Here is a 23421-nt window from a genome sequence, read left to right on the forward strand (position 1 = left end):
GTGTGTGTGTGTGTGTGTGTGTGTGTGTGTGTGTGTGTGTGTGTGTGATATGTGTGGGATGTATGCATGTATGTAGGGAGGCTTGTGTCTGTGGATGGACATGTAGAGGCCGGGGGTTGAGGTTAGTTGCTTTCCAACTCTCTGTTGTATTGTTGAGATAGGGTTTCTCACTGAACCTGGAGCTTAGTGATTTCCTAGGCTTGCTGGCTCTCAGCTCTTGCAGGCTGGATCAGGAAGGCTATGGATTCATAACTGAATTATACTGAGAGTCAAATCCAGCCTGAGACTGAGCAAGACTCTGTCTTAAACACCGAGCCGAGTAAAATAGCTCTACGCAAAATAAGAAAAGTAAAATTAAAAATCTCATAGCACTGGTGATGTTCTGACAGATCCTAAAATATATGCTTGTCACACATGTATTCCCTGAGTAGTGACACAGTAAAAACAACTTTTTTAAATTAATGTAGAGTAAATACCTTAGCATGTCCCAATATACTACTTATCCTTTGTTCTTCGTGGTTTCTCTGTCAGCATCCCTCCTGCCTGTGGCTGCCCTGGGTCTCTGTTCTTCCTAAATTCTATCCCATCAGCCCCCTACAGGGACTGAGTACCACAGCATCTTGGATTACCATAAACATCCTAGCTAGACTTCTTCCTAGATTCAAATGCTCTGAGTTATGAACTCTTGACGAACATTCTGCTACATCCACATATGAAACTGCTCAAGTGGCTGAGAACATGAGATTCGACAGGCCATGAACGCAGGGGAAAACCTAATATTACTGTTCTGCTAAAGGTGCCTAGCAATACATTGACTCCTAACGATATACCCACAGATCAATGCCTTACTCACCCCTCATCAGAGAAGCTGCTTCTTGCAGTAGATGGGAACCAATACAGAGACACAAATGGACAGTGGGCAGAGAGGGAGAAACTTTGGAGCCCTCAGTCCCACATGGGATAGAAGTCCTCCCTTTACGGCTCAGCGAGCTATGTGGAAGAGGAGGAGGAGGAAAGAGTCTAAGAGCCAGAGACGGTTGATGGCTCCAGGGAAACAGTATCCTCCGGATACGACAGGACTGATGACACGAGCTCATAGGCACTGTGGCAGAATGCACAAGACCTGCACGGTTTCAAGCCGGATGAGGCACGAGAGGGGAAAGTGGACACAGGCTCCTCCCCTAACTAAAAAGCTTCACCCAATAGACACCCATCAGCAAAAGGAAAACGGAGTGTCACAATCCACAATCCAGGGAAGGTCCTGTGCCCAGCACTAGTTAGCCAGAACAGAGCAAGTGCCACTTGGGTGTGTGTTTTGTTTTGGTATTTTTTTTGTCTTACTGTTTTTGTTTTTTTGATTTTCATTTTTATGTTTATATTTTTGAGAGGGGGGGAAGGAAGGGAGGAGGGAAAGAGAGAGCATATAAAGTTGGGTAAGTAGGGAGATGGGGAGGATTCAGGAGGAGTTGGGGAAGGGGAAAACATGATCAAAATATATTGTATAAAAATTTAATTAAAAAAAGAGGGTGATGGAAGGACGCACTCAGAATTGACTACTCTGGCATCCACATATGCCCACATGTACAAGTGCACACACAAATACACACACGACCTCAAAATTTAAAATTAAAAAAAAAAAAAAACAGGCAGAGACTGAAAATAGAGGAAGCCATCAGAAAGAGACATGAAACATGGTCATAAAACAACTGGGGGATTCTAAGAATAAATGTTCTTCCCTAGGTGGGAAGAAAGGAGAATTTACATGCAGAGAATAGTATAAATTCTGCACAGGGCCTGGCGCTGTCACAGTGCTGCACGCCTGGTCCCAGGACATGGGAGGCTGAAGCAGGAAGACTGGATTCATGTCCAGCCCAAGCTACATAGAAAGGTCAAGGCCAGAAGACTCTTTCACAAAAACGAGGCAGAAGAATGCTTCCACTAATGAAATAAATAAAAAAATAAAAACAGTCTGCACCCCCAGCACTGGGAATGTTCTGTTTCTGAAGATTGGTGCTAAATACACATCTGTTACATATAGATCCCCTGAGATCTATATGTATACCTAAAGAATTTCATAACTAAACTTCTTTTAGTATAGAATAACATTTTGTAGCATGTCCCAATAGATTACACGCCTATGTTCTTTGTGATTTCCCTGGTCACTGTCCTTTTGTGGCTAGCTGGGATACTTTCAAGCACTATTCCTGCCATCAACTAAGGTGGCTCAACCTCCAGACAGATAAACCATCTAAATCTTTCCTTCTCTGTCCCTTGATTTTCTCACCTCAAATGGGTTTGTTCTCCACCCAACAGCAGCTGCTCACTTTCCTATTGCTACAATGGACAAGCACCCAGACTCCATTTTCACATTCCCCACCTGCTGTCCCCCATCTTTTCAGCTCCTCTCTTCTCTTATCACACCATTAATTCTTCAACCGGCTGCAGGCCCTTCCTGAACACTCTTTTTAGAAGGCAAAGGCCCTGGAACACTTTACACAGCCATGGTGGCAATGTCCGCACATCACTACTTATTTATAAGCACTTGGGAAAACAGCCTGCCAACTTTTTAGGTTAAATATACACCTATCATATGATCCAGCCATTCCTCTCCTAGGTATTTTCACAAGAAAACAGGAAACACGTGTTCTCATAGGGCTTGCACATACATATTCAGGGCAGATTTATTTAAAATAGCTGTAAGTTGGAAAGCACCCAAATGCCCGTCAAATGATGAACCGATAGATTGCTATTTCCATACAGTGTAATACAACTCAGCAATAATAGAAACAAACTACTTATACAGTAACACGGAAAATCAAATAATCACGCCAAGTGAAATGAGCCAGAGAAAAATAACCAAGATTGCATGATAACACTTACAAGGTTCTAGAGAATTCAATCTCCTCTTGGCTACAGAAATCAGATGAGGAGACACCTGGAGAAAGGGAAGGATGGGGAGGGGGCTACAAAGAGGTGTGAAGACACTTTTGGAGGCAATGGCTGTTCATTGTCCTAAATGTCAATAAGTATCTTCAGTTTGTTTACCATACAGCAATTTAAAGACTATCTAACCTGCTTGCCCTGCTGTGCTATGCGGTGCTTACATTTCTCTGCCCACTTCCTCCTCTCCCTCAGACCTCAGTGTCCCTTCTGCTTCTGGCCAATGCTGATTCAGTGAGATGCCTACCTTGTCAGGCTTAGTGGTCCGGTTTACGAATTACCACTTCTCCGGAATGCATAGGCTCTGCTGCCTTCCTTTTTAATGGAGGAGCTGTCTTGGCACCACGCTAAGGCCAGCCCTTCCCTCAAGGACATGCCTCCATCCACACATCATTAGCTCCTCTTCCCCTGCAGCATGTAAACATTTCGAAGTACTTTCTACCATAGACCATAACCTAATAAAAGCTCTGAAAGAATATGGCCTCTCGTCTGTTACCGGTCACTGTACCGCTTCTCTGAGGTCCTTTTTTAGACAAGATGCTTACTGCTATTGCTCCTGGGTGCTTACCTCTCTTGAATTCACTCCTTCCCCTTTAGCTCACCAACCTGTGTACCAACAAACCTGGCATTACAGAACCTAACAGCCACTTTCTAGTTTTTCAACGTGAAAGTAACACTTCAAGTGTTCTCTCTTAATGTCAATTCTGCCTCTAGCACCATCCTCAATGTTCTCTAGGAAACTTGCTCAGTCTGCAAACAAGCAGCACTAAACTATAAGGTGTCTGAGGCCTGGGTGGCTTTAATACACTGGTATAATGCAATTTTATGACCTCAGTGTTCAGACCAGGGCAAAGCAATCGATGAGACCTGAATGAATAATAACATGGAGTAAGGAACAGGCTCAGTGTGGTCTCAGGCCCCAGGTAGGTGTGAGTTTTTGCCTGCATGTATGTCAGTGCACTGCAAATGTGCCTGGTACCCGCGGAGTCCAGAAGAGGATGGTGGCCTCCCTGAAACTGGGATGGTGATGGCGGCTAGCTCTCATGATGGTGCTGAGAATGGAACCTGGGCCCTCTGGGAGAGCAGCCCGTGTTCTTAACTGCTGACCATCTCTCTAGCACCATATATCTGATCCTTATTCGTCTCCACAGTTTGTGTCTACAAAGTCTCTGTGAGCATTGAGTTGGTGAGTGTTGGACCACTCCTCCCAGGAGATTCAGAACTAGGTGTCTGTAAACATCTGATCACATTTAACAGATAGACCAACACAACTTTATCTTATGTATGTGCTCATTTAAAGATCCCTGTATTTAACAGACATTTGATTCATTAATATCAGACTCATGGTCAACAGCACAATAACTCATGCCTGAATGGGGCTTATCTAATATTTCACAGGGCACATGATAACCCCTATGTGCTTAAGAATGGTAGAAAACATGTCAGGGCTATGCTTCGGAGTCATTTAAAACAGCAAAGCCACCAATGAAATATACACAACTGAAAACATACAGCATTAAACAGACCATGAAAGAGCATCGTGCTCAGAGAGCCGACATGAGAGGCAGAAGAATCCCTTGTTCAGCTTATTTTTGCACATCTGTGAATGACTATGGAAGTACCATGGGGTTTTCATTTAAGGAATACAAATACATTTTGTTTGTTTGCTTATGGTTTTTTGAGATAGGGTTTCTCTCTATAGCCTTGGCTGTCCTGGACTTTGTAGAGCAGGCTGGCCTTGAACTCACAGAGATCTACCTGCCTCTGCCTTCCAGAGTGCTGGGATCACAGGCACGTGCCACCACGCCCGGCTTCACAAATACGTTTTATGAGCAGGAGAATTCTTCAGTAAAGAAACAGGCTTACCGAGGGTCACTTATATTGCCTACCTTTCTGGGGCATGTGCAGTGCAGGCCAGAGACTTCTCTCCTGGGTCCACCCATGGCTGTGTGGGCTGCACGGTGCAAGGGATCAGGTAGATGCTATATTCCCCCGAGTAGTCCTTTCTGGAAACAGGCAGAGCAGACTGTGGTCACAGGCAACACCTGATGATGACTCAGCCCCCAGAAAGACATGACTTCAGTGAGCAGGGTTCAGGTGGCACCTATGCACTGACAATTCTGACAAGCACCACGTTCAGGAAACCATCTCTGATTATTCTAAAATCCAGAATATTATCCCAAGGTGTTTAAAAAAACATTTCATTTACTCAAAAAATAAATAAATAAATAAATAAAAAATAAAAAAATCTTTAAGGCTCAGGTAATGACATATAGAGAGTTTGTAAAATCTGCTTGGCAATTTGGTTAGTGGTTTTTTTTTTTTTTTTTTTTTTTTTTTTGGTCAACTGACAACCTGTTAACATATTCTTTTTTTTTTTAATTTTTAATTTTAATCACAGGTCATTCACTTGTATCCCAGCCGTAGCCCCCTCCCTTTTTCCCTCCCAATCCCACCCTCCCTCCCTCATCTCCTCCCTGTCCCCTTCCAAGTCCACTGATAGGGGAGGTCCTCCTCCCCTTCTATCTGATCCTAGCTTATCAGTGTTAACATATTCTTAAATGCAAGAGCTTCTGTCAGTCACGATGTGACTATCCTGGGTGATGCTGCAGAAAAGGAGGTAAACACCACGGAGACAGAACAGAATGTCTCTGCAGCAGAATGCCAGCACCCCCGCCACCTCTGGACTAACTCTCGACTTCAGAACCCCTTTCTCCACATTGAAGAAAATAGGGGTTCTCATTGGGGGGCACTCAGTGGGAATTAGTGTGCTCATGGAGAGACACGGAAGTCTCCAGAAGCCTCTGTGCCCATCACTGACTTGTCACTGGGTAGCAGCCCCTGGGTTCAATGGAAGGCAGGAGAACATTCAGAAACGTCTGGAAGCATCTTCAAGTGTCTCTGTTTCAAGCTTTGGAAGACGTGGAAAACTCTTCAAGCCAAGCCCCAGAAGCTTCCATTGTGGCATTTACCTGTTGTAGGAGCTCGTGGCTCTCCAGAGCTGATGTGGAGAATCAAATGTCTGAGCACTCCACAGGAGCTGTAGGTCAAACTGAATTCCTCCTAGGTGGTCCGGAGTCAGGATGAAGGACTTCACATCTGGGAGAGTGTGATGCTGCATCACAAACTGTCCTGTTTAGGGGGAGACAAGACAATCTGGGAGTTCACTGTGTTTGCCTAGAGACGAGACATCATAATCTGGGAGTTCACTGGGCCTGAAGACCTAATCATCGTTTCTACAACCAAGAATTAAGGGCAGGTAGACCCTTTAGAATATATTTTAGAATGGTTGAGACAGCATAGTCCCTATACCAGCCTGCCACCCTACTCATAATGGCCATTATGGTCACATAACATATGTGTAAACACGTGTGGAACTGCGCTGAGTTCATATATACACACTCCTGTGGATATTTATGGGGCGATGAACACCAAGTATACTCGTATTCGGATCTCAGCAGACACATTTCAGGGTCTTAGTGTTTTATAATAGGAAGTCGGTGTTGTATATAATCAGACTGAGATCTATTCAAGTCTTTGGTGAGATGGGAAATGTGTAGATGTACCCTAGGAAGGTAACGGTTATTTAAGACATCATCGTTCTTAAAACTCAGTGTGAGTATTCAAGACGGCTGAGGTGATGGGCTGTTCTGGACGGAAAGGCACTAAGGAGACAACACAACCAACACGTAACATGTGGAGTCTGGTTGCATCTACTTTTCTTTATATGTACAGATGTAAAGTAAATATAAAGAGGCATGAAGTAGGAGAAGCATTTGTGAGATAAGGGGCGATTTGCGCGAGTGCTAAGTACGCTGTGTTAAGCACGCTGGATGTGAAATGGCACTGTGATTTTCTTTCTTCTTAGATGAAGTCTGTTGAAGTGTTTGGGGTGGTGTAAATGCAGATGGTGATTTGTTTTCAAGTAGGATGACCAAAAAGAGTGTGTGTATGTTCATCTACAGATAGTAAAATTTTAACACTATTTTTTTTCAAGACAGGGTTTCTCTGTGTAGCCTTGGCTATCATGGACTCCCTTTGTAGACCAGGCTGGCCTTGAACTCACAGAGATCAGCCTGCCTCTGCCTCCCCAAGTGCTGGGATTACAGGCGTGAGCTGTCACATCCAGCAAAATGTGAACACTCTTGACTTGATTTTTTCATTGTCCTAATCTTTCGACTTTTCTGAATGTTTAAATTGTCTCTTACTAAAGAAACCACATTGAAAATACCTCTGAATTTGGCATGGGTCTTGAACTCAATGACGAGACGACCGTCCTCTCTAATGTAGATCCTTATTATCTGAAGTCTTGCAGAGAGCACACTGTCTGTCTGGATCCCTGGACAAGCAACCACACACAAAACATTGAAGTCAGGGTACAGAAAGGACCTCCTGGAGAGTGACCACTGTAGACTTTGGTCCCAAGGTCATCTCTAAAAGGATCCAAGTGTTTATGTAAATGCGATTTAGCTGTATATTCACATGAGCACTGACTACAAACATGGAAAGCCAAGTCAGACCGTTCAGTAGCTCTTACTCATGGCTCTGTTTCTCTCCAGGTCCATTGTCCTCACAGAGGCTCTTTATCTATGTGGGCACCACTGCCCCAGATCTACGAGGTTAGACTCCCATTCCAGCAAAGAGTGGATCTAGAACTTCAGACACTGCAGCTTCTCCGTACTTTTAGGGCTTAACAGGGTCCTAAGTCTTCATGTATACATTTTATTTTCAAACCAAGGGTGATGAGAGGGAGCCTTGCAGAAAGTCAGCTATGAGGCCTTTACACAGGGCATGTAGGGGCAGTTATAGGCACGATGCCCAACAGGTTCAGAACGATCTAAAATAAAATGCAATCAAAGGAGAAACGTAAAAGTTAAGCAAAACAACAGATAAGAGCCAAAGGCACAAGTGTTGATTTGGCTCAGGCAGGAAAATGTTAAGGTCTTTCCCCACAGGGAATAGAAAACAAAGAGATGGTCTGCGCCGTGTAAAGGAAGAAAGGATGCATTTTCAATTTCTGGAGAGGAAGCCTGTCTAAAAGATGCTCTGAAGCTCTTCAGTATCACTCCATCAGATGAAGGGAATCACTCCAAGAAGGGGAGGAGGTGGGGGAGAAGTAGAAGTGAGGGGAAGTGGGCTTGGGGCCATGTTAGGGTCCAGGACATTGGAAATGGGGAAAACAACAAACAAAAGAACAGCAGATCCAGGAACCTTCTAGATCCAAGTTAGCCTTCCTTCCCCCCACCCCCAAAAGACCACAGAGATATAGCTGCGGTTAGAATCCACTGCCTTTTAAATCGTGGTTGAATGTGAGGTGGAGCCGTTAAGTCGTCAGGGGGCGTACCTGTTCTCCAGAGAACCGTGTCATAGAAAAAGGAGAACTCCATCTCCGTGTGGTGCTCCAAGGAGGCCCAGCCCCTGGGGGCCGTCACATAGATGTAGGACACATAGAGAGGCACATGCACTGTCAAGAATGACTGAGCGGAGTCCCTCACCTGCCAAAAGAACAGTGGGCAAGAAACAGGCTGACTTCCTTCCTGGGAGGAGAGCGCAGAAGGCCAGCACGGCTTGGCTCGGTGTTCATCCACTCACTCCCTTGTCACTGGCTCATATATTAATCCATGACCTACACCTGCAGTTTTGTTTTGTTGTTTAACATTAGAAGGGTGCAAGGTGGCCAGAGTCTTCCTCAGAAGGGGTGACCATCAAAGGCTTTTCTGAGGAGGTGGCACTCAAACAGAAATATTTCTAAGGAGTAAGGAGCATCTTTGCTACTGATATTCAGTTTCTCGAAGGTATTCCCTGGAAATGAAGTCTCCCAGGGAGAGGGATTGGCCTGCTGGCTTATAACCTAGTGTCAGGGCCTGGTCGCTTTGCTGAGAGTTTGCCTGAGACCTGGAACCTGTGGGAAACCATGATCAATGGGGACTGGAAAGGCGCCAAAGTCCCGTTGTCTGGAATGAACACGCGCCTGACCCAGGGTGTCTCAGTGAACATCACATTTGTGCTCCAGGAACAAAGGCCAGGGCTCTGACGTCACATCTAGGAACCTACCAACAGCTCGGGGCTTCAGGGGCGCCAGCAGTTTACTGGTGCAGACAGTGCTTTGGAGAGATGTTTGAAAAGAGAACAGATCACATATCCCAGGGAGCACTGCTCTCTAAGGGCTTCCTCTTAACAGCGATTAATTGGGGGCACTAGTGAATTTTACTAATCTGTGAACAAACACTGGATGGGAAAAATAACAAAATGCTGGCAAGATGCTTTCACAGCAAGCTGTGTAACATGTGTGGGTGGGAGAAATTATTAATTTAAGAATTCTTATTTTCCCCATAAATATATACTTCTTACAACAAAAAGCTAAATTAGTAAGTTTGGAACAAACATGTTTTACTGGGCAACTACTATGAGGCACTGAAGGACGTGTTTTTCCCCTTCTGTGTTCCTCATTATTCTCCTTTAGCCCTGATGGTGTCACGTGCTAATCTTTAAGAGCACTCTGACAAATATTTCATGCACACCTGTTTTGTGCTGAGAGCATGAGCCACAGCTTAACATGAACTTGGGGAGGTGATCTCATTAAAGTCCACTGGCACTGGGTGAGAAACACCGAATAAGGGTGTTTTTTCAATTACACATCAACAATATCAGTTGTTAAATAAACATACAACAGTGAAATGCGTCTTTGTTTACTTGGGTTTTTTTCTTTTTGTTTTTTTTTTTTTTTTTTGTCTTAAATTTTAAAAGTGGACATAAGAAATCCTTGTCTTTGGGACTTTTTTTTTAAAAAGGCTATTATGAATAAAAATATCCACATGGGTAATTGAAGAAGAATCATGGAGAACAGAGAACATTCATGATTAGGGTTGCAGCATCCATGACTATAGGTAAGCCAGGCAGCAGCAGAAACAGAACCAAGTGCTGGCTGCCTGGAAGTTTTACCCAGTAGAGGGCAGTGCTGCACACAAAACCAGAGGAGCCCGGACAATGACACACATTTGCATGAAAGACGTTCCCCAACTGATTAAAGTCCTTCTGCAGGTTTTCTCATTTAGTTCCGAAATGAAAACCAAACTGCTAATAAGTCTGAGCTCACTTAGAAACAGGCTCCAAAGTGGGATGGAACTTGAGAATTGTTGTGTAAGATAGCCTGGCTTCATGGGCACACTCATATAACTGCTCTTCTGAGCCCTGAGTGTCTTCCTGGAAAGATTTCTGTCATCAGGAATGTTTAATGTTTGCCAAACAGGCACATGTGCGCGCGAGCGCGCACACACACACGCGCCTGTATATGTATCTGCTTTTTGCAGGGGTTGTGAGTTTGAAATAAGTCCAAGTGTTTGAATCAATGGCCGCCTCCCGGTGTTGTGGAATCCAGAGTGTTGTGGAATCTGAGAGGTGTAACACCTGCTATTCTGATTCATCCCAAGTGGGGAAGAGAATATATTCATGTAAAGAATCCCACTAGCAAATGTAAATCTTCTCCATTTTCCAAAGTGTACAGAGAAAAGAATCACACATTCACCTAAAGAAGTAGGTACTAGATTTTTGAGCCAATGACTTGTTCCAGTAATTTTTTTTTTATATATACATTAACTTGATTTAGGAGACGCTGGGGCTCTTTAAACTACACTACTGCCAAGACCTTGACAAGGGACTTTAAAAGAATACCCCCTTACCTGGCTAGCCCAGCCTGGAAGGCTACCTGCCACCTGAGGCGCTTCCAGAACCGAGCTGGCACGGCACCCAAGCACAACAACCCAGAGCGCCCACCTGGAAGTCGGCAGTCACAGAGCCCCCGCACACGTCGATGAGTTCTGTCATGTCATAGTACGCGTCAAAGGTCCACACACAGCTCTTGAGGTTCAGGTGTCGGTACAGCTGGATGGACTTGGGCTCCCGTACACTGGGGTCAAACTGGAAGGGGCGGTCATAGCCAGGGCCCAGGGAAGTGCTGTGGAAACCCGAATCATCCAGGAATCCCGTCTCTGCAGAGGAGGGAGGGACCAGGGAGCAGCCAGTTGGTGTGAGCATGCCGGGAGGCTGGGTAAAGGGAAGGTCATTGAGCTGTCCATCTAAGACTACGGCTGGCTCTACTTTGGACACCCAATGTACAGTTAGGTCAAGAGGAGAGCTTGTAAAGGGCTGAGCCGCCCGTTGGAAGCTGAGGTCACAGTTCAGCAGGTAAAGTGTTCCTCACAGAACATGCAGGAGGGATCCCCAGAAACCACGGAAAAAAGGTCAGGGTGGAGGCATGTGTAAAATCTCAGTGCTACAATATGGACACACGTGAAGCCTGGAAACTCAGTGCCCAGCCAGCCAGAGAGCTGCAGGCTTGGTGAGGAGATTCTGTCTCGGAAAGTAAAAGTGGAGAATGAGTGAGAGAGACACTTTAATTGAGCACTGGCCTGCACGTGTGGAGAAACACACACAGGCAGATAAACGTGTACACACAACATAACCTCCCCTCCCCACACCAGAGAGAGGAAAAGAGACAGAGACAGCGCCGAGCTGCCTGTTGCCTGGTGTTAAATGGGGCACCGAATGTCTGGTGCCAGCACTTTGCCCCACGAAGACTGGGAACTCAACTGACCCGTGATGAATGTAAACACTTTTTTAAGTGGGGAGAGGTAGAGACGTTCAGGTTTTAATCAGACTGTTTCTTTTATTGCCTGTGTAATGTATGGTCCGATCAAACTTCCACACGTAGTTCAGGGGTTTAAGAATAATTTGCGCTCAACTAATTCTACTGAACAAAGACCACCACTACCAAAAAATGATACTTAATGAATATGAAAGGGAAGATGAATTCATTTCTGTCCTCAAAACCACTGTTGAATGAGTCATCGGCAGTAAGGTGGGGGGGGGGCAGGAGGCGGATGCCATGCATTTCATGTGTGTTTGCCAAGGCGAATGGAAACAGACAGGACTCTTTGTGAAGGGAAATGCCTGCTGTAGTGGGCACAGGTGTGCAGCCGTTAGCTGCCGGCTTCCTCAGGTCCTCATCTGCTACCGAACACCCAGCGGCCTCCACAGGTGGGGTAGTAACCAATATTTACCATGGGGGCATTTTTAATGTAACGTCACACTTGATACTCCCAATCTGATTGGTGGGAATAGTTGCTTTTGTGACGCAGGCCTGAACACAGGGGCTGAGAGGGGTTAGGCTAGTTTTGTTAAGGTCTACAGAAGCGGTTCTCAGTCTGGTGGGCGAGACCCCTCTGGGGATTGAATGGCTCTTTTAGGATTATTGGAAACATCAGATATACACATTACCAATCATAACAGTAGCAAAATTACAATTATGAAGTGGCAATAAGAATAATTTTATGGCCAGGGTCATCACAACTCGAGGAACTGTATTGAAGGGTCGGGTCGCAGCATTAGGAAGGTTGAGGACAGCTGGACCAAAGGGAACAGCTCAGAACAGGCTCCGAGTGTAAGCTAATTGCATTTGAAAGTCCCTCCTGCTCCTGTTTAGCTCAGCTGTGCTCCCTGCGTTTGGATACCTTCTCAGAAGGAAAAGCTGATGCAGAGTTAGGGACTAGAGACCACGGAAGGTCCAACCCTCCGCTGAGCCCCACTCTAAAGCTGTTACACAGGAGCAGACTCACCCGAGAGGCCTCGCAGGTCATGGGCAGTGACCAAGTTGGAGCAGACATGCTGGTGTCTGTAGATGGACTCCGACAACAGAAAATGCAGGTTGTGCAAGGGCACGGTGGAGATTAGTGGCAGCATTCCGTCCTGGTGGGGGATCTGCACGGAGATGTGGATTCTAGGGGAGAGGCGGGGCAGGGGCTCAGCTGTAGCTCGGAGCAGCCAACCGAACACACTCCCTGTCATCACTAACTTGACCTTGCCAGTGAATCGGGCAATCTCTTCCTCCCCTGGAAGTTTCCCGTGTAGGATTTATATGTGAACACGAGGGTGTAGATACACATGGAAGGTTGCTTTCCTCAAGACTCTCGGCAATCTGCAAGTATAGGCTTTTTCTCCCTGTACAGGAAATGTAACACAGCACTCACACTTTACTGCAAGTCATTAGCTGGAGCTTAATGACTGATGCTGTGGCTGTCCCCACTCGGTCTCCATGCATACTGAGGGCTGACGTGTTCATATGCTTCTGTGTGTGTGTGTGTGTGTGTGTGTGTGCTGTATGGTGTGGGGGGGGGTGTGCACATTTGCATGTGTGTGGCTGCACACATACCTGGGCCTTCACGACCTCCCTCTACCTCAAGGCAGGGTCTCTTGTGCTGAGCCAAGCTCACTGATTCTAGCAGCCTTAGTTAGCCAGGTTGCTCTGTGAACCCGTCTCTGCCTTCTGAGTGCTGGGAATACAAGTGGCTTCAACAACTGCTCAGTTTTTTTTGTTTGTTTTGTTTGTCAAGACAGGGTTTCTCTAAGCAGTCTTGGCTGTCCTGGACTCACTCTGTAGACCAGGCTGGCCTCAAACTCACAAAAAAAAAATCCGCCTGCCTCTGCCCCCTGAGTGCTGGGATTAAAGGTGTGCACCACTGCCTGCCTAACAACGGCTCAGTTTTTAACATGGGTTCTAAGGATGCAAACTCCATTCCCACACTTGTGTGCCAAGTATTTCAACCACTGAGCATCTCCCCAGCCTGTTACACATTCATTTTAATAATAATCATAATGAAAAAGAATGGCTGAAATCTTAATATTATAAGTTTCTTCACCCAGCCAGATCCTACTAACCACAGTGTCTTTCTTCGTCTAAAAATAGCCATCCCTTGCCTCTCTCCTTTCAAGTCCCCCCAACACCTTGCCTTACATTCTGACCGTCCTCAGTCTGCAGTAACCTTTCCCTCAGCCTCTATTCCTCAGCCCTGGGAAGCCTTTGTCCCAGGCTGTCTGTAGTATTTACTCTGGCTGGTATTTCTTCCGTGTTTAGAGACTGCTTATCTCGCCTCCCCACTCAGAGGACAAGGACCATTTCCTTCATTGCTTTTGTCTCCACAGTGCATGTAGAATACAACTCAAAATAAAATATGAACTTAATAAATATTGGTTAAAGCCTAGATGCAAGCAGAGCTGTACTTATAGGCTGCATTTGTTTTCATTGCCCAAGTTGAAATTTTCACAAAGCTTATTGAGAATCGGGCTTTGAGTTTCTAAAGCTTGTCCGTAAGCTCATTATTCAGAGGAATCCAGACTTGGAATGTAAAGAGCATAGCTCTTTACCTAGGAAAGGGTCAGTGCTGCCATGGTCTTCTGTTACTGCTCTTTAACAAGAATAAATCGTATTCTGTTTGAAACGAAGGGGGATTTGCATACGCTTGGACCCACTTAGTTGTCCATAAAGGCAAATGCTTAAATTCTATGAAGCTTAATGAATATGTATGACATGGAGGAAGTGTCTCTTGCTATGTAAAAAAATGAAAGTATCCATCTCTCATTAAAATCATGGTGGCAGAGGAAAATAATAAGTCTAGTGACTTGCAGTTTTGACCGTGTTATTACTCACTGGTTCAGCATATATTCAGCAAGTGTGTTCTGGGGACCAGGAGCCCTGAACTAGATGGAGGAGATACAAAATAAATAACCATGGTCTCTTCCCTTAAGGTTTTTACCAACTACCATACCGCACGGATCCCAAGAATGATGCTAACACACTGACAGAGGTACAGATAGGTATCAGGAAACCTCTAGATCAAATTGGGGAGGTATTGGAAGTGTTCCTAAAAGAGATGCCACATTCTAGAACAAGAGGACTTAAGTACAGCAGTTAGAAGAGGGAGAGGGCGAGCTGGAACTGGGGCTCTCAATTACAGAACCCCAAAAGTTTAAATCCTTTGTGAAGTAAAGTGATTCCCTGCAGGTGGTGGGGGCAGCTAAAAAACTCAAGGTGGGATGAACAAGGCTGGAAAGACAGGCAAGTAAGTGGTCAGGCCTCGAGGGGCCTTTGAAGAAAGCTTTTCTTGTGAAGCTTTAAGCACCAGTGTTTAATTTTGCAGAAGCATTTTTCACTGATCTTCTCCAGCTGGAACAGATAAGGCTACCTGAAATGCACTCAAAGGGAAAGTCATTGCCTGACCTGTTCGGATGCTCTTTGTGTTTGACGTCCAAGTATTTCAAGGTTGCAATGAAGGACTGTGCCTGGAAGCCTCGAGCTGTCCCAGCCACCACTGGGGTGTGGCAGATGGCACTGTCTGTCCCAATGGTAACAACATTGCTTCTCAAGGGGGTCCCGACATGGCCCACCTTGTCCACAGCCTTTGCCACACAACGAACATGGAACCTCCGGCTGAAGTAAATGCTGTCTAGGACCTGTGGGGGAAAAAAATAAAGTATCACAGAGAGGAATATACTGCATAAGGACATCTTTATATCTGATAGGTATGATGAAGTAAAAAAGGCAGCTGTGGAGACCATCCATCCATCCATCCATCCATCCAGCCATCCAGCCACGCTTTAACCCACTCATTGTGCATCTGTTCATTTATGATGTAGCCAGTGATATCCACCATGGACCAGTCACTAGGGTCAGAGCAGTAAATACTTGTAGTGTAAAGGGATGAGACAGAAAATGAGTGGCTAAAGGGAGCAAGTGGCCAAAGATAGTCTACAGTAACTATCTATTGTTCCCTTTAGACCTGAGGTTCAGCACGAGGAAGTCACAACTGTTTCTCATGTCTTCCAGCAAGACTCACTGGCCTCTAAGCCTCTTCTGCTGTGAATGTGCTCCAATGAGGTTAAGGCCCGGACCCATCGGACATAACTCCTTGTCTTCCTGGAAAACATTGCCACTCCTTTCCCCAATGACTCTTCTTGAATCAGCCTTTCAAGAGTGGATGGAAGCTGAGAAGACATCTGGGCAGTGATGTCGCAACCTCAGAATCTCTTGTGCACAAGGCAGCTTGCCTCCCAAAGAAACACGTGACCCCTTCTTGTCACCCCCATAGCAAGGGCTTTTCTCCTTCCCCACTGCCACTCCTGGCTGGTCAGGGAGGCCGACTTGAGGGGTTAGCTCCCAAACCTTGCCAGTCGGATACCCAACAAAGCTTCGTGCCTTTGCTGGCAGCATGCTGGCTCCTGTGTGTCAGGTAGTGGGCTCTTCCTGAGTAACAAAAGCAGAGAAATTCCCACTGCTTTTGCTCCCCACAACATTGCAGAGGTCGTGGTGTCATCCAAGCTTGAGGCAGAGAACTTGGCTTCTGACACCTCTAGGCCTTTGAAAGTCTTTCTCCAGATTCCTTCACATTTCCACAAGTGCCAAAGCAAGAGGAGCAGGGGCAGTTCAGAGGCAATGACGCCACCTGGACATCATAGATGGTATATGCGCACATGGGAAGTACAGGTCGGGAAAATTAATTAGTAGTTCTGCGTGCCTTAGACCTCCCACAAAGCAATCACATAAATGTAGAAATTCCTCCCATGGAAACAATTTTCATTGAGGTCCATTAAAAATTAAAGAAGATTTTCCTATTAAACTTTTTTAATTAGCTGCCACCTCTTTATTTATTTATAAATGGGCTTAGTCTAGGAGGGATGTTAGGCACGTTACAAAAAAAATGCATAAACACAATGGTACTAAATAAATAATTGAGGAAATGAACCTAAAGCAAAGGAAACTGGGATAAAGAATATTAGTCACCAGTTCATTGCAGGAGAAAAGTTATAGTTAGAGTGCTATAAATTTAGTACCTATAAAAACGTACTTTTTTGGCTCAAATATAAGGTTCTGTTAAAATGGAATTAGATACCTACAATATAACAAGCTGTTAAGTCTTACTTTAAAGGGCTTTATTTCTCTCTCTCTGTTTCTGTGTGTGTGTGTGTGTGTGTGTGTGCTGACACTTTGGGCTCTCTGTCCTTGTCTTCCACCTTCTTTAAGGCAGGGTCTCCCTGTTGTTTGCCACTGTCCTGCACACTTCAGGTTAACGGACTCTTCTGTTTCGACCTCACCACAGGATCCCTGAAATGATGTGCTACCTTGTCCAGTTTTATGTGTGTTCTTGGGATTTGAAGTCATAGTCTCATGTGTGCAGTGAGAGCGCTATCCTTAAGCTCTAAGGTTTTAACAATACAGAAGGCAATCCAAATTTGTGCAAGGTTGCAAGAGAATGAATTTTCCAGTCTTTGTAAGTAAGTTGTGCCAAAGACAATGGCTATGAGTGACAATTGTTCTCTTGGGCTCTTTAAGAACTATAGTCTGAAAGTAATCTCTGAGTCCCCAAACTAGCGAGGACAGTAGTTTCAGCACAGACTTTATGGTTCTGTGCTAGACAGCTGGAGTCTGTGTGGAGCCTTTGCCTTGACTGACGACAACATCACTGGTGTATGAGGAAATCTGCTTTTAGGCACTTCTTCCCAAGTCTGGCAAACATCATAGTCTCGGTATTCTGGTGGGTGGCAGATGGCAGGGGGGTCTGCTCTTTCATGTCCCCCCACTTTGAAAGGCGCAGGCCACACAGTGAGTGCTCTATCCCTCTATTTAAAACTCACTTTTTACCGTGCACCACTCATCTGCCAGTAATTTGAAGATTTCTGAATGTGGTAGAAATCGTAGTCCATGTCCTCAAGAAGTTTATACCCAAATACTTACTCAATGATTGAAAATACATAAAAAGGAATCACTACTTAGTGCTACCCAGAATCTTGGACTTGCTTATAAATCATTTATAAACCACATTTGTCAGTGATCTTGTCAAATGGTTGAGTGGAAGATGTGTTATTTTACAGATCAGGCGACTGAGGGAGGTCAAAGAACCCCTTTACAGTAAGAGGCTGAAAGGCTTGGCAAACTTTGTAAATGCACCAGTAGAGGACTGGCTTAGTTCTCTTCCTGTTACACTGTTACTTTTGCTAACATCTAAGAATAAACATGACTGTTTGTTTTATTCCAAATGCAACGCACAGACCTTGTGGGATGTGACACACAAGAGCAAAACCGGCTCTTTCCCTCCTGACTCACCTTGTGGTTGACACTCGTGAATGGTGTGTTATCAGTGATGGTCTCAAAGGGAGACCGAGCCCCGTTGCCATCCGTGGGAGCAGCCACTTCCCAGCTGAACTGCACAGATGTTTGGTTGATGCCAGCCTCGCTGCAGCGGTCCTTCATGACAGCATACCTTGGGAAGTGGGGGTCACAGGGAGTGACACAAATCAGCGGGTAGCCTGGAGATGGCGCTTTCTTGACTCCCTCCTTTGTCACCTCTTCCACGTGATCATAGTCGGCAAGGGTGACCACCTAGGGAAAAGCAGCAAAGCTTCAGGCTGGGCTGAGGAACACGAACATCAGGGACTACTGCACCCTTCCCTGAGACTGTCAGAGCCTCTTCATAGTGGTTCCATGACCCACAACAGAAAATCCCGCAGTTCTTTGCCAGGCAAAGATGAAGAAGCCATGAGTGGACATCTTCCTGGAAGCTTTATTATCCTATTGACTGCATTCTAAAACCAGAACCTATCTCTTGTGTGAAAAAATTCTCTCCCCCTCTCTCCCCATTGGAACCCAAATTATTAGTAATGGCAGCTGCTATTTAGAGTTGCATTAAATTGTTAATGGTTCATAGAGGCACACTTGTTCCAAATGGTGGCGGGGGAGGTAGTATATTCCCAGTCAGGTAAGAGATAAATTCTTATCTGATCATCTCTTCTAATACATAAGAGATGAGTTAGGGGAAGTAGAAGAGTAGTCCTGATTACTTAACTCACACATTCAGTGTTCACTGGTGACTCATGGGCATTTTCTTCTTAATGGTAAGACCATGGCATTATTCTCTTCCTCCCAAACTGTGAAACACATTGCCACATCTCTGCAGATACTTACCTCTGCGTGTGGTAAAGTAATAAGGATAACGGAAATGTAAAAGGATTGCTTTCTTACTCTTCCCACCAGGGCAAGAAGATCAACTGAATGGCATTTTCTTTCCCAGATCACTGAGGCAATCGCTTGGTCTTACATCAGCGGTGGGTTTCTCAACCCTCAGCACTATTAACATCTGTGGCAGATAACTATTTTTTATTGTTCTTTTTTTTTGTTGTTGTTTTGTTTTTGTTTTTTTTTTTTTCAGTGCTGTGCACTAAAGGGGGGTTGGAGGATCTGTGGATTCTACCCACTAGACGGTCACAGGATGCTGTGTGAGAGAGAGCAGTGATATCTCCAGACATGGCCTAATGTTCTCTGTAGAGACCAGTGGGAGGAAAGATCCCATTGAGTGCCAAGGAGAACAAAGAAGTGATGTCCTGAGATCCTCCAGGTCCCATCTACTGGCCACTGAAACACAAACCCGCCATCCTTTGGATCCAGCAACTCACAATGGGCGGTGCTGGCAATATGAGACTCCCTGCAGCCTCTTGGTCTAGGATTGTCACCGTAGCAGTGGTCACATCCCCAAGCACCGCCTCCACGGGATCATCTGGGCCAAGGACCAGAGAGAAGGATTCATGCCATTCCCGATCTTCATTGGACAGGATCTCGACTTTGAAGAAGATGTGATCCACACCTTCACCAAGGACAAAACACAAAGAGCGAAGGCCTTGTCAGGGGATGCGCTCAAGGGACTGCAGGTTGGCACAGCTTAGACAGCGCCTTAAAGTCTGCCCTGTCCTTTCAGAGGCTTCTCACAAGTGCAATGTCTGCTAATCGCTGCAGACGCATCTTTAGTGAAGAATCTGTTTTACAGACCAAATTCTACCTTTGCTAGAGATCCGGCACTGCAGATTTACTATTCAACGCCATTCGAGGATTAACAGCTCCTGCCTGACACTGGCTGGCTGTAATAAAAATCTATGATCCGAAGTACACTTCATTCTAGTTACACTGTTTTCCTTTTTTTTCTTTTTGCTTAATTCTTCTTCCCCTTTTACACTTGTGCATGGGCTGTGAAAGCCTGAACCCAGGTGCTCTTGAAGCTATTTGCTAAGAAGCAAAGGCTCACAGGTAGCCTATCAAGCCAGGCTTTGCAAAGGAGGACTAGGTGTTGGGAGGAGGCAGGCAATGGATTTAGAAATTCATTCCATCTATCTCTTGGAAGGCACATTGCAGGAAGAAGCTTTCCTCCTCTTCTTCTCACATCTGCTCTGCGCTGCTTCTGACCTATCTGCCCCTCGGAATCTTAAACAGAACAAAAGAAAGAGTAAGGATGCTTGAAGGAGAAGTAATTCAGATGTGAAGACTGGCTCAACTGTTCCAGCAAGAAGCGACTAGACACTCAAGGGATGGAACTTGTGCTGGCTAGTTTTATGACACCTTGACACAAGCTAAAGTCATTGGAGAGGCGGAAGCCTCGGTTGAGGAAATGCCTCCATAACATCAGGCTGCAGGCAAGCTTGCAGTGCATTTTCTTAATTAATGATTGATGTAGAAGGGCCCAGCCCATTGTAGGCGGTGCCATCCCTGAGCTCTTGGTCCTGGGCGTTACAAGACAGTAGATTAAGCAAGTCAAAGGGAGCAAGCCAGTGAGCAGCATCCCTTCATGGCCTCTGCATCAGCTCCTGCCTCCAGGTTCCATCCCTGCTTCCGTTCCTGTCCTGACTTCCTCCAGTGTTAGATTATGACCTGGAAGTAAAAGCCAAATAAACCCTTTTCTCCTCAAGTTGCTTTTGGCTTGGGTGTTTCATATCAGCAATAGACAGAGCTGAAAGCCTTGTAAAGTTCCAGTGAGATGTCAGAGATATAGGAACCCTATCCCAAGTCTCTGAGACACTCCATCCACTTGTCAAGATGTCTCTGGAAAAGTCTGAACAGTGATCCCTTGCTGGTTACTTCACAAATGGTACCAGGATCTACATTAGCTATTTAACTCCCAGACCCCCTGAAAGTTCTAGAAAAGCAATAACAACCAGCATGAAATTCAACTTGCCATCTAGATGATCCATTTCCTCCACCACAGTGGTTCTCAACCTTCCTAATGCTGTGACCCTTTAATACCATTCCTCATAAGCCATAAGATTATTTTTGTTTCTACTTCATAACTGTAATTTTGCTACTGTTATGAATAATAATGTAGATATCTGATAAGTAGATGGTCTTCAGTGATAGCTGTGAAGGGGTCATTCAAGCCCCCAAAAGGTAGCAGCCCACAGGTTGAGAACCACTGCTCTATGAAGTCAATGCATCTGATAGTCAAAACAGTTGGTTGTGACTTGATTCTTGTCTTTTCCTTTTCCCAGACCTATCACCATTTCTGCATCGAGGATAAAATGTTTTTTAAAGCTTGTAACAGCTATCCTGTTTCCCAGTAGATATAAAAATCATTTGTACATTGGGATTCTTTCTCTCAGATTCTGGTAGGCCTTAAAGGGCCTAAGATAGTGTTTTCTGCCATATATTGAATGATATATGTGAATATGCTGTGTCTGTATTTAAAATCAAGTGTTGTTCTTGCTCGACTAAACAACAGGCTAACAAATCCTTTCACATAGACCCAAACGCTCAGTGTGTGTTCTGTGGATAGGGACTTATGTTTTTGTTATTTATTTATTTATTTTTATTTTCAAGAGATATTTTTAAAATTTTTTTGTACTTTTGTTTTTTAAACTACTTAAAATGTTACATGCAATCTCTAATAGATATTTAGTAAATGTTTTATATTATCGAAACTATTATATTCTACTTTAATAGCTCAGCATAATCCTTTATTCAAATGTAAGACATTTACCTCTCCGTTAGAAAAACCACAGCTAGGCACTGGTGGTATACACCTTTAATCCCAGAACTTGGGAGGCAGAGGCATGTGGGTCTCCATGAGCTCAAGGCCAGCTGGTGTACTGAGCAGTTCCAGGACAGCCAGGGCTATGCAGAGAAACCCTGTAAGAAAGGAAAGAAGGAAGGAAGAAAGGAAGAAAGGAAGGAAGGAGAAAGAAAGAGAAAAAGAGAGAAAGAACGAAAGAGAAAAAGAGAGAAAGAGAGCAAGAGAAAGAGAGAGAAAGAAAGAGAAAGAAACAGAGAGGAAGAAAGAGAAAGAGTGAGAAAGAGAAAAAGAGAGAAAGAAAAAAGAGAGAAAGAGAAAAAAGAGAGGAAGAAAGAGAGAGAAAAAAGAGAGAAAGAAAGAGAAAGGAAGGAAGGGAGAGAGAGAGAGAAAGAAAGAAGAAAGAAAGAAAGAAAGAAAAAGAAAGAAAGAAAGAAAGAAAGAAAAAGAAAGAAAGAAAGAAAGTCCCATAGATTGTACAGGTTGGGAAGGGAATAGGGACCTTTTGGAATGGGAAGGGCAATTGTGGAGTGAATATGATCAAAATGCATCACATACAGGTATAAAAACAGCATGATAAAATCTATTATTATGTATAACAAATAAATGCTGACACAAAAACAAACAAAAAAAGAAGGAAAAAAAAAAAAAAACAGAAACCCCACAGACTGAAATTGGCACTCACTCACTCACCAGGACTGAATTTCAAGACCCGGCTCTTGGGGTAATAATCCACACCAGACTGAGCAGAGCCGTCGCGTGTGCTGCAGCGGATCTTGGAGGTCCTGTTCTGATCGCCTCTGCGGATGACCTTGATGCTCAGAACTGCAATGGCATCCGGCCCTGCAGGCTCCCGGACTTGGTAAGCAGCTTCTTCAAACTCAATGGTGGGGGCTAAGGAAATGTGGGCAGGAGAAAAGAGCAGGTTAGCATAGCTCAGACTCCAGGGAACAGCTCATAGCAACCAGAGGGAAGTGTTCACCATACCCCAGCTGAAGGGTTGGCAGTCACAAAGATTAGCCAGCATTTCCTCCTGAGCAACATTTTAGACAAAGGGACTGCTCTGGACTCCTGTTATTTCTCACATGAGAAATGTGTACCAGCCATGCTTCCAACAGGACATTATAGTGCAAAGAATGTTTTAAACTAAAGCTTTTAAAAATTAAAATTTGTACAATTTATCAAGGGACTGAGACATAGTAGGTACCGGAAAACTTTCTATGGACTGACTATACAATCTTTTTAGTTACAAGCTACAAATTTTTAAGGTTTACAATGTATCTCATTTAGATATTCCTTAAATGTACAAATTCCATGCTTTACTTCTGGGCCTTTTGACATCTGTCTCAGTGCTTTGACCTTCTCTACGCCAGGATTTTTTTTAAAGTTCTTAAATTTTATTTCAGTCAGTATAGTTAGGTTAGGAACACAAACTCTGTTAACTCAATATGTTTTAAGACCCAATGCTTTCTTTTGGAAAATGATGAATAATAACATTGATTTTTTTTACCTCCAAATTCAAATTTCATGATGAGGAGAAGGTTTGCATGGTGTCAGAGAAGATAAAATAATGGGAAGATTGAGAGCAGTTATTAATTTTATATCATCTTAGTGCACTGCAGAATATTTTAGAAATTTCTCATCTCTTGTTTTTTCAGTCTTTCTCAGAAAGTTTCATCTTGACTTTATAGTTTTAGATTAGAGGCTCTTTGAAGCACTGGAAAGACAGGGGGAATTTGTTCCATTTTTGAATCTTTTACTTTCACCTGCATTTACACATATATATGTGTGCGCAGATGCCCATGGAGGCCAGAAACGGGCACTGATC

At 44.5% G+C, this 23421-nt stretch overlaps 1 protein-coding gene across 1 annotated transcript in view; it reads right to left on the reverse strand.

Moving 5' to 3' along the window:
* The window catches only part of Fras1 (Fraser extracellular matrix complex subunit 1), a 400690-nt gene that overhangs the window by 8646 nt on the left and 368623 nt on the right, over positions 1 to 23421 (reverse strand). Inside the window, exons 61-70 of the mRNA XM_055594513.1 lie at positions 22287 to 22487; positions 19219 to 19406; positions 17873 to 18148; positions 14993 to 15225; positions 12555 to 12715; positions 10714 to 10928; positions 8285 to 8435; positions 7172 to 7279; positions 5913 to 6072; positions 4830 to 4946 (exon numbers count right to left, since the gene is read on the reverse strand). Of these exons, the coding sequence (XP_055450488.1) occupies positions 4830 to 4946; positions 5913 to 6072; positions 7172 to 7279; positions 8285 to 8435; positions 10714 to 10928; positions 12555 to 12715; positions 14993 to 15225; positions 17873 to 18148; positions 19219 to 19406; positions 22287 to 22487 (1810 nt within the window). The remainder of the gene's footprint in view (positions 1 to 4829; positions 4947 to 5912; positions 6073 to 7171; positions 7280 to 8284; positions 8436 to 10713; positions 10929 to 12554; positions 12716 to 14992; positions 15226 to 17872; positions 18149 to 19218; positions 19407 to 22286; positions 22488 to 23421) is intronic.

Source organism: Psammomys obesus, unplaced genomic scaffold (assembly GCF_907164565.1).
Source record: "Psammomys obesus unplaced genomic scaffold, mPsaObe1.curated_primary_1811, whole genome shotgun sequence".
Lineage (NCBI taxonomy): Eukaryota > Metazoa > Chordata > Mammalia > Rodentia > Muridae > Psammomys > Psammomys obesus.